The following is a 10,954-nucleotide window of genomic DNA, read 5'->3' as shown; positions in this document are numbered from 1 at the left end:
ACTTCTTTTTTGTCCGCATTTTTTACAGAAGTGAAACTACCCTCTATAGTTGGTGACTACTGCATAAGGATGTTCCTCCCAGAGATGCCCTGGCTCGGGGCTTCTTTCCCTTCTCTTTGCCGTATTTACCTCTCTTGGATGTCTTATCTTAAAGAATATGGAATAACTTACGGCAAAGACTCAGGAAGGCGAGAGGTTGAGGACAGGAAATCTGCAAACCGAGGATGAAGCAGCTATGATGTCTCTGAGGGAGGAAGTGATGGGTGGCCATTGCTGAAGGCCGTAAATGAAGGAAGGAGTGTGCAGTCTCGCGGCAGCTATGGGTCTCTGAAAGGATGACCTTTCACCTTGCAATAAAGTAGCAAGTAGCTGTAAGGTCTTTGAGCTCCAGCCGCTGACACAGCAGGGTCCTGAATGACAGGGATGAGAGGCCTAGAGGGATGCTGTGGCCACTAACAAAGAGGATTAAGGGCGTAGGAATTGCTGTCCTTTGGATCCAGTCAGTTCTCCAGGCGACTGCACACCTGCTCTGCCTCACCTCAGCCCCTCTCAGAATTCCGTTTGTTTTAATACCCTGGGTTTCTGTCAGTAGTCACATGGCTAAAACCCAAGTACCCGAGAAAACCTAACGAATGGAAGGGAATGAAAGGTCCATCTCGGCTCACAGTTTAGAGGAATGCATCACAGCAAGGCATGGAGGAGGGAATGACTTGCTCTGTGGCTGCCCAGACAGCAGTGACAGGCACTCCCAGTACTCTGTTTGCTTTCCCTTTTCCCTAAGAATGCAGTCCGCTCTTCACATTCAAGGTATTTCTGCCTCAGGTAATCCTCTCTGGGAACTCACTATTGGCACATCGAAAGGTGTGCCTCACTGATGCGTTAGGTGTTTGCCGAATCCTGCACGGCTGGGTGCCAGGAAGCTGAAGGGAGCAACTTGGAAATGAAGGAATGACAATGAACAAATGTCAGAAAGACGTGCATTCAAGCTGGGGTCAGGTGGGCTGTGTCACTGTGACAGAGGGCACCTTGACTGCAACTCTGGAGTCCAGTAAGTTTACTATGTGTGGTGCAAGGAGTAGGGGTTCAACCGTCTCCGTGGGAAGACCGAGGGGGCCAGTCTCAGGTTGCAGTCACACTCTGTGAACATTGACACAGGAAGCCTTTGCCATTGGCATTAGGGTCCCTGACACTGACGCTGCTGGGTCCATGTCAACAATACTCATTCCCTCAGGACTTCGTGACTCCCCACAGGTGTTGGCTAGTCCAATCAAGTTGACACTTGAAATGGCCTATCACAGGCAACAGGGGATAGTTGCGGGTATCATGGGTGGCAGTCATCTGTAACAGATCCTAAAAGTCCTTTGTGTGAAGAAGATAGATTGTCCAACCTATTGGGAGTCTGGAGAACTAGCTGGGCACCCTGAAAGTCACGCTGTAGGTGGCGAGCCAAAGCCTGGGAGCTGGTTCTAATTTTAGTGGTACGTTTTGAAAAAGGTGTGTGTGTGTGTGTGTGTGTGTGTGTGTGTGTGTGTGTGTGTACATGTGTGCCCGTGTACACGTGTGTGTGTGTGTGTGTGTGTGTGTGTGTGTGTGTGTGTGTGTGTGTTGGAGCTCTGGAATTAGTTATAAGTGGTTATAAGCCACCTGACATGGGTGCTAGGAACCGAACTCCGGTCTCTGGAAGGGCAGTAAGTTCAGGCTCTCTTAAGTGTTGAGCCAGCTCTCCTGCCCTCTGTGACCTTTTTAATGTGGGTTTTATACGCATGGACCATCGTGTGCTTAGTAGGTTGTCACCAGGCTCCAGCTTAACCCTTCTGTTTTCTTAGTGCTAGTTACTGTAGGGATCAGCACGCCGATGCAAACTTGAGATAGGCTTTGTCTTCTTGAGGTAGGCTTCACTTTAGCTCAGGCTGGCCTGGAATTTAACATTTTCTTGCCTCAGCTTCCTGAGTGCTGGAATTTCCGACGTGTGTTACTCTGCCTGACTCCAAGAATGTTTTCCATTTGTTATTTTCTATCAGAAGTTTCAGAGCCTCCCTCCCCATCCGGCTCACAGTTTCCCCTTCCATCTCAGCCTACCCTGTCTCTAGCCGCTCTTCTTTTGTTTTGTTTCCAAGACAGGGTTTCTCTTTTTTTTTTTTTTTTTTTTTTTTCGGAGCTGGGGACTGAACCCAGGACCTTGCGCTTCCTAGGTAAGCGCTCTACCACTGAGCTAAATCCCCAGCCAAGACAGGGTTTCTCTATGTAGTCCTGGCTGTCCTGGAACTCACTCTGTAGACCAGGCTGGCCTAAACTCAAAGGGATCTTCCTGCCTCTGCCTCTGAGCACTGGGATTTAAGGCCTGCACTGCCACCTACAGGCCGTGTTTTAATCCTTTTGTCCACACACTGTTCCTTTTAAATTGGAAATTGCTTCTAAAGAAGAGGAGAGAGGGGAAAAAAAAAAAAAAAAAACAACAAACAAACAAACAAACAAAAAGGCTTAGAAGTATGAAGTATATATGGCGTTAACTAACCATTTGTTCAACATATACTGTGTGACATTAGACATCAATGACTTCATCAGAGTGGTTGAAGCAACGGCCAGGTGAACTGTTTAGAGAATAGTGTAACGTGCCAGGGAGGCTATGGTCTCTGGGTGGGACTTGGAAAGTGTCCATAGTTCTGCATAGGGGAACACGTATCAAAGAGGTTAGTTCATCTAAATGCACGGATAGATTAGGGAATGAAGAATCATTTCCTATTGTATAACGTGTAAAAGACATAACACGGGCCACGTATTCCCAGAAAATATATATGGCAGGGGGGTGTCACATAAGCAATGATGTTCATTCATTCCATATTTATTATACCCTTGCCGGTGTTCCATAGATAAAGCAACCTGGGAGCCCAAAAAAAGGGGGGCAGGGGGAGGGAAGGCAGCGACACTAAGCAGCACGAAACCACGCCCCCTCTTCCCCAGTCTCTGGGTCACAGAAATGAAAAGCACCTCCTTCCCACGCATGCGCCTCGACATGTTTCGCGGCCTCCGCACCAGCAGGGGGAGTGGAGAGTGCGCACCGCGCACTGAGGGCGTCTGCTTCCGGGTCACGGGTCAGATAGCCTTCTTTCCGTTGGCCATGGTGCAGCTCAGACCGCGCTCGTCGCGTATTCCCGCGCCGGCGGAGGCGATGGTGGACGAGGACCAGGCGGCCTCGGAGGAGGAGGAGGAGGCCGAGCACGGCTTGCTGCTCGCGCAACCCAGCAGCGGCGCGGCGGCCGAGCCACTAGACGAAGAGGAGGACGGAGACGACGAGGCCCCGGAGGAACTCACTTTCGCTAGCGCCCAGGCGGAAGCCAGGGAGGAGGAGCTGCGCGTGCGCGAGAGTGCTCGCAGGTCCGGCGCCCGGGAAAAGGGGCGCCTAGCGACTCCCTGGGCTCAGCCCGCGCTTACCTGACTCCTTTTCTTCCAGGGATAAAACGCTGCTAAAGGAGAAGAGGAAGCGGCGTGAGGAGCTGTTCATCGAACAGAAGGTTGGAGGCGGGACGTGTCGCTTTGTAAACACGGCGGGGGCTAGCGTTCCCATGCTAAAGGCTCCTTTTAGGATAGGGTGTTGGAGCGGGACAAGAGCCACCGACAATTCTTGGAGTCTGCCCTAATTCAAAGTGGGCACGGAAGCGCTGACACTCAGCTGGCCCTGATATATGCTTGCCGCGGTAGTGAGGTTTTCTTGAGTTTCTAAAATTCTAAACTGGAGCTAATGATTACTTACTTCGCACCCCAGAGATCTGATTTCAAATAGCCATGCCTTCTATTCATACATAACAGGGGTTATGAACGTTGTGCTACTTGGGGTAAAATTTCAGAGAATGTGCTGGGCTTCCTAAGCTCAGTCTTTCTGTTGTTGTCTTAGAGGTAGCAGGACAGTGTCTTTAACTTGTCTTCAAATGTCTTTATCCCCAAAGAAAAGAAAGCTGCTTCCAGATGCTGTTTTAGAGCAGCTAACCACAGCTTCAGAGGCAGAGTAAGTAACGGGGTTTCTGCGTGCACAAAGCCTTCTTACGTAGTCTGTATACCTGAAAAAATTAAAACTTAATTTAAAAGCTACAAAGTAACCAGCCCTGCTGAATTTACTCCTCTCCCACTCTTTGGTGCATTCTCTTTGTTTTTCTAGTCAGGGTCCCTGTGTAGCCCTGGCTGTCCTCAAACAGATTTGCCTGCCTCTGCCTCCTGGTGTTGGGATTAAAGGTATGCACCACCACACCTGACCTCAGAACATTCTAAATTCTGGTCTTTTTTTTTTTTTTTAATCAGAATAATAATTCCAAATTGTTGGTTATTTTCCCATAATTATGCAGAGCTTTAATCCACGAGGCATAGAAGCAGATGATTGTGCTGTTTGGTGAAGTCCAAGTGTCATCCCTTCACACACACACCCACACACACCCACACACCATCACTTTCCATCTGTACGGTTGCTTCTCTGCTTTCTTTTTCAGGCAGTTTAGCAGTCCGTAATCTGGAACTCGCTCGCCCTGTCTCCAGGGTTCATACTGTTGACCAAATGCGGTTTCTCATTATTGAGACTAGCACCACCCTTTACTTGGTATTTGGAATGCTAAGTTATACAAACAGTTCTGAGCTTCCCATTATTAAGCATATTCTCTGGATGCCTACTACTAACCGCACTGAGATTTAAGTTCTGAGGAGATACTCCATGCTAGTGCAGTGATTGGGGGATGGTGGCAGTGCCCTGTGGCTCGATGAGTAAAGATTAGTTAGGGGAGGAGGTCATGAAAGCCAGAGGGGATCTTAGGGTACTTGTTTTGAGTACTCTTTACTGCCTGCCATCCCCATCCCATCTTTCTTTCCCCCCCTTCCACAGCATAAAGAAGTCACCAGGAAACGTAAAAGGTATGAATTGTCCTAGTTAAGTAACTTCATGTAAGGGTTAAAGTGCATTTGCAGATATTTTTGGCTATTTGTGGCCCTTAGGCCTGGCCAAAGTTGGTTTAAGCCTGTTCTCCACTATTTCTTCAAAATCAAACCCGCACTCACGTAATACTTAGTCACTGAAGTGACATCCATTAAGTGTTCATTTATATAAATACTATTCACAAAGTAGATCTTACTCTTTTCAGTTAATTTGAAAAAGGAACATGAACAACCTGCTGCAAAAGGAAGAAACTCCAAGAAAGTTAAAATCCAGAAAGTGCAGTCTGTCGGGTAAAGAGTTTTGTTCTGTTTTTCCCAGTGGGATACAGTTTCAGTATTAGTTTTGGCTTATGAGGAGAAGGTAGTGTATCCGATTGGGTTACTTGTAGAAAGGTATCCGTTTTGATAGTAACATTTACTTGCTGTGTCTTTAAATGCGTTGATAGAAAAGCATGTGGCTTTACTGTGCTGTTGCTATGGACACCTTAGAAGATGAGCAAGAACAAAGTGATTTCAAAGTGAAGTAGGGTGGGCTTAGGAGTCGTAGAGTCCCTCCCTGCCTAGCATTTTTGAGGCCCTGGGTTTGACACCACCCTAACCCCATCTACCATAAGGGAGGAAAAGGTTGGGTTAAGGATGTGAGAGTGGTACACTGCTGGGGTTGACTCTCCCCAGCATCACACACAGAGTTATGTAGAGCAAGCATGTGCCCGCTAATTGATTTTGACCTTCTTGTATTGATCACCAGTCAGACTAAAAGCTACTTGGCTGTGAGGCTTAAAGATGAAGACCTCAGAGACTCAAGGCAAGAAGCAGCCAAGCACTTCATCCACAGTTGTTTGTACGGTTCAGGATCCAGGAGGACAACTGGTAATCCTCTTGTGCACTATGTCTGTCTTTCCTGTAGTTTCTCACAATGACAAAGCAATGGTGTGTGATTCTTTCCTTTAGTGAACAAGTTCCTGTCTCTGAACAATAAGAGGTTACCAGTGAAAAAGGCTGCAGCCCAGTTTCTGAATAGCACCTGGGGTAAGAGGGAGCTTTCGTCTGTTGGCTTTAGTAGTTTTTACAAAGGAAGTGGTTTTTGAAGGAGGTGGGTCATGATTGTAAGTTGAAAGATCTACTTTAATAGCATCCATTTATGTAAACTAGATGCTCAAATTTTGTTTCTTGGGTTTTGAATACCTATTGAATGTTTTTACATCGGAGCCTTTTGTTCTATTGTAGGTACTCAAAAACAACAAAATGCCAAGAGGTTTAAAAAACGGTGGATGGCCAAAAAGATGAAAAAGAAAACTTCTAAGTGAATCAAAGTAAAGATAATGAAGAACCTGTATTTGTATGTATAGATTTTAAGGTTACTAGGTGTGGAGAGGATTCATTTCTCAAAATCTAGTCATGGATAAATCATTGTAAAGGACTATAAAAATCATAAACGTTTTTGTTTGGTAAAACAGCTGGCTACATTTCTTGGAGTGTCCTGGAGGGAAAAGCGGTTAAAGAGGAATTTTCATCTTTGTGTGGCTACAGGAAGGGAGAGATAAAGAGAAACCGTTTGTGAAGTCTTTTTAGTTCAGCTGAGAAGCTATTCTGGTGTTATTGATGTGATTCTTGTCATCAAGGAATAAGTCATTGTTAAAAGAGGACAGGGTTTTAAAAAAACAAAATCCCAAGAGCAGGTAAATACCTGTTGGAGAAGACTTAAACCTCAGCTAGCACCTTTGCCCAGCCGTGGACTAAATTCATCTGACATATGTGTTTTTTTGTTCTTTAACAAGAAAGGTAGGAGTGTACATGTTGCACACATACATCAGGAGACAATTTATATTGGTTCTCCCCTACCATGTGTGTTCCAACGCCATTTCCTGCTGAGCAATCTTGCTCTAGAACAGCTTTACAAACTTTATTTTTAACTAGTTTGCGGGTTTTGCTTGGTTGACGGTTACTGGTTAAATTCCTATTTTTCTATTTCCACAGTGTTAGGTTTTAACTAATGCAGTTAGACTGTAGAACTAGGACTGACAGTAAGAACCAATAATATTAATCGCTGTAGAAGTATATGAGAACCTAATATATAAATTCAACTGACACTAATATCTGTAGAAGTAAATTTTTAATGGCTGGTTAATTATATCACTACATTTTTATTGCAATATAGTACTCATTTAAGCACTTAAAAATGGAAGGTGTACAAAGATTAAATTAAGACACGGTAAATTTGACTAAATATTTGGTTTTTATATAAATAAAGGTCATAACCACACTGTTGACATGTAATACTGTTATAGTACAACAGTTAAACTTGTGAGTCTACAACAGAAGTCATCTGTAGTTAAACAGGAAACAAAGTTGAGAAAGACCATGTTAAAACAGAACTACTGGGACTAACAGGTTGGGATTGTAAGTAGCAACAAACATACTCACTCAGCTCCTGAGTATTTCAAGTTTTACAGTACACATTAAAAATGATTTCTTCCATCAACACTATTAAATTCAAACTGTCGGATGTTTATGCATTTTGCAAGTTACACTGATTGAATGCTTACACAGGAGCGGGGGTCGGAACAGCTCCCAATTTGTAGTTTACATCACCCACATGCTAACACAAACACAACTTGTTCCATTTCCTTCCCCCTTCTCCCCCCAACAAAGAAGGCAGGATTTTTGGTTTCTTTTAGGTAATTGTTTTAAAGGATTTCTGATGATCAATTTGAACGTCTGAAATTCAGTAATATTTAACTCTTAGACAACTAAGAGGTTAAAAGATGGAAAATATTTTCTCCTAACACTAAGTTAGAAAATCATCTGCATCATGCTGTAAACTAGGAAGCAATGTAAAGCGACAAAAACCTGTCCCCAGTACATAATTAAAAATGTAAATTTCAGATCAGCAGAGCCCGTCTACTTCCATGTTGGCTGTTTGCCACGATGCAAGCGTGAGCTCCTGACGTGCACAGCTAATGTAGGTAGTCCTCCACTGTGGCGAACGCACAGGATCCAACTCCTGCTCGAGCCATCAGTCCCAGACACTGTGTGGCCTGTCCCATTGCTAGGGCCAGTGGAGGTTGCTTTGGCAGATTGTGGGTTTCTAAGGAAAAAGGATTAGAGAATGAAAACAGCAATTAACAACCATCTTAAAAATAATCTTTCAATCAGGGCAATAAACATTTGCTCTATCCGTGTCTGAGGTGCTGAACCATCTGACTAGCAAAGCAGACATATTTCTAAGAAATGTTCTTGGAGAATGAAGATATTTTTACATTTTTATTTTTTGACACATGGTCTCACTTTGTTTTCCTGTCTGTCTTGGAATTCAGAGATCCTTGTTGAAGTACATACTTAACCTTTTACTTCTCTGATAGACAAGGTCAGCTGACAGTGACAAGAAAAGGTTTTCCATTCAAGGTTTCCAGTGATCATACCCCACCCCTGGAGGTGCCTCTAAGGTGTGCTCATAAATGTTTTTCAGAAGCAAGTGAAGGCCTGTCAGAGCACAGAGCAAAACCACCCTAGAACCAAAGAGGTTAACCTCTAGTTAGTTCAGATATTTTAATAAATAGAATGTTTTTGTGTGTTACACATCACTACCTTCAGACAGGACACACTCTAGACCAGACTGGCCTCTGCCTCCCGTGTGCTGGAGTTAATGTGCAGTCATTACAAAAGATGGCATGAACTAAGGGTGACAGGACCCAACTCAGATGCTAGAAGTTTCTCTGGAGATGGGGTCCAAACTTTAGTGAAACTAATCAGTCCTCTGCTGGCAAAATCCACAGGGGCAGAACCAGTGACAGTGGCTGCCAAGCTCTCTATTCTCCTGTTACCTACAGTCTCAGCTCAGAGTTTACAAAATTCTGAAGGAATGAAGCACATAGAAAATAAAAGCAGGGAGCAGACTGGTCAGAAAATACAGTCTTAATTAATCTTAGCCCTCTACTCTGAGGGCTAAGATTATTGAAGTGTACTCATTTATTGATAAGTACAAAGGGAAAATAAGTACTTTTGTTCATTCAACTGAGTACCACGGGTTCATTATTCTATTCTTTGACCACAGGAGGCCTCTGGTTTAATCATCTTTAAGCTTTCAGGATATATACAATACACAGTACATTATGCATTACATATGGGTCTGCTCACGAGTAGCAAAAAAATGCAGTCATCCACAGAATTGTTTAAATTTATCATTTTTAATACAAATATAAGCATTCTTCATAGATTCCTCCCACCTCCACCACACCCCAGGTGTAACTCTGTAGTCCTGACTGGCCAGAAAGTCTCTTATGTAAAACATGCTGGCTTCAAACTCAGCCTGCTTGCCTCAGCAATTAAGCATTTGATTTTAAGAACTCCAGAAATTAAAAACTGCCACAAGAAAGTTAGCCACTTCAGAAACTCTTTAAGTTCACTGTGTAAAACAGCAATCAGATGTTTGTGACTCCCTGCAATGCAGTAGTTTCAAAAAAAAAAAAAAGTTTACAGTAACTAATTCCCCCATGTCAGCAGTGTTACTACATTTTCTTATTTTTACTGACATAGCTGATCTTATTTAGCCATGAAAACAACACACAAACCAGATTTGTATACTCTACACACAAACCTTAAGAAACAGCAACACAGAAGCCACTCTTCCTCCTCTCAAATGGCAGTACTGATCCTCGTCAGATTACGGATAAACTCAGGCTTGCTTTACATTTCTGTAATGAATCTAAGTACCTTCAATCAAGTACCAATGTCTTAATTTACTATTTACTCCTGAAACAGTTTGAAGTCTAAACCTCACCAGGCCAAAATTCAGCGCAAACTTCCAAACTGGATTGGAGTCACTGGAGTTTTATTTTATTAGGTAAGTTAAGACTCTAAAAGTCAGATGTAAAGTAACCCTTGATCTAACTTACCTTTGAAGAAAACAGCTTAGAAATTAAACTTTATGTGCAGGATAAACCCTGTAGCACTTTATATAAGTGTAACTAGGGAATTTGCATAAAAGTTTTCAGTATATAATTACTATTAACATCACTGCAGTGACAGAGAAACTGACTGACCAGCATCCCACTTCCCATGTACACCGACAAAAAAGCCTCACCACTTCCATGATCTGCCTAACTTCAAAGCAAATTTCTGAGTCGAGGGCTTGCTGGTACTGCTTACGTCTTAAGCACAGAAGCTATGGTAAGGGAAGCTCAGGTACCTGTGCTCCTTCAAACACCTTAGAGTCAAAAGGTGCACAAGGGACCAGGGTGGCTTGAGCTGTGTGTGAGTCCTGAGTAATCTGCTTACTCCCTTCTAGCCTCGCTTCCCTGTGGAACGACTATCAGATCTCACTGGAAACATGCCCACATTTCTTTCACAGCAGCCAAACCAAGTTTTGCTCGTCTATTAAACATAACTACTGACAAAGTAATGTTCTGTGCCTCTTCTCACCTGAACTAGTCAAGGTCATGGGTTAACCAGGTATTTTCATACTTCTTCCTAACGGCATACACTTGGAAAAACAAAAGAGGCTATTCCCAGCCATGTCCACATCCTCTTCCACACAGGAGAGCAGCAGTTTAGGCCAAGTGGATGAGAGAATTTAAAAGAACAATGTCTGTGACTCCCAGTCCCAAAATGGCTACAGAGTGCCTCTATAGTGTGGTTTTTCATTTAGACACAAAGACTGCCTAAACACCTCGTTCTAAATGGGAAGATTCGTTAAGTATATACATGCGAGCAAAAACTTTTCTAAGTTGCATTCCAGAATCTACTACTTTTATTCTATCAGAATCCATGTAATCTGTCCAGTATGGAGGAAATTTTCTGCATTTTAAAAAGAATGACAAGTCCCTATGATAATGAAACAAATGTTAGGATAATATCCTCTCAACTCTTGAGAGAATGTAGCTGAAGTCTAGCTGACTTGCTTTAATTACTTACCTAATATTGCACTGTTAAGAGCTGAGCACACAGGTTCTCTCTGAATTGGGTCAAGTTGATTTCCAACTGGACTATTCCAAGGATCCGAATATGCTAGTAAGCTGAATGCGTCCTGTTGAAAACAATG

At 43.5% G+C, this 10,954-nt stretch overlaps 2 protein-coding genes across 3 annotated transcripts in view; one reads left to right on the top strand and one right to left on the bottom strand.

The window, feature by feature from the left end:
* The first annotated feature begins 3,095 nt into the window (after positions 1–3,095).
* On the top strand, positions 3,096–6,370 carry Nol7 (nucleolar protein 7). Its single transcript, NM_001400771.1, has 8 exons — positions 3,096–3,375; positions 3,452–3,512; positions 3,945–4,003; positions 4,865–4,893; positions 5,121–5,205; positions 5,663–5,784; positions 5,866–5,943; positions 6,142–6,370. The coding sequence occupies exons 1-8, from the start codon at positions 3,119–3,121 to the stop codon at positions 6,219–6,221; spliced, it is 771 nt and encodes a 256-aa protein (NP_001387700.1). The 5' UTR covers positions 3,096–3,118; the 3' UTR covers positions 6,222–6,370.
* Positions 6,371–7,010: 640 nt separating this feature from the next.
* The window catches only part of Ranbp9 (RAN binding protein 9), an 82,248-nt gene continuing 78,304 nt past the window's right edge, over positions 7,011–10,954 (bottom strand). For both annotated transcript variants that reach the window (XM_039096249.2, NM_001427414.1), the window contains 2 exons: positions 10,828–10,939; positions 7,011–8,002 (listed from right to left, as the gene is read on the bottom strand). In XM_039096249.2, the coding sequence (XP_038952177.1) occupies positions 7,872–8,002; positions 10,828–10,939 (243 nt within the window). In that variant the 3' untranslated portion in view covers positions 7,011–7,871. The remainder of the gene's footprint in view (positions 8,003–10,827; positions 10,940–10,954) is intronic.

The sequence above is a fragment of the Rattus norvegicus genome, chromosome 17, assembly GCF_036323735.1.
Source record: "Rattus norvegicus strain BN/NHsdMcwi chromosome 17, GRCr8, whole genome shotgun sequence".
Classification (NCBI taxonomy): domain Eukaryota; kingdom Metazoa; phylum Chordata; class Mammalia; order Rodentia; family Muridae; genus Rattus; species Rattus norvegicus.
Note: the sequence above shows the minus strand (reverse complement) of the source record. Positions and strands in the feature narration are given on the sequence as shown.

What these genes read in the sequence shown, in the direction of transcription:
- Nol7 (NM_001400771.1), top strand. Translation starts at nt 3,119, where the DNA reads ATGGTGCAGCTCAGACCGCGCTCGTCGCGTATTCCCGCGCCGGCGGAG. An exon ending in ACCACAGCTTCAGAGGCAGA is followed by an intron (nt 4,004 to 4,864) that starts GTAAGTAACGGG and finishes CCCCTTCCACAG; the next exon opens with CATAAAGAAGTCACCAGGAA. An exon ending in CAGAAAGTGCAGTCTGTCGG is followed by an intron (nt 5,206 to 5,662) that starts GTAAAGAGTTTT and finishes ATTGATCACCAG; the next exon opens with TCAGACTAAAAGCTACTTGG.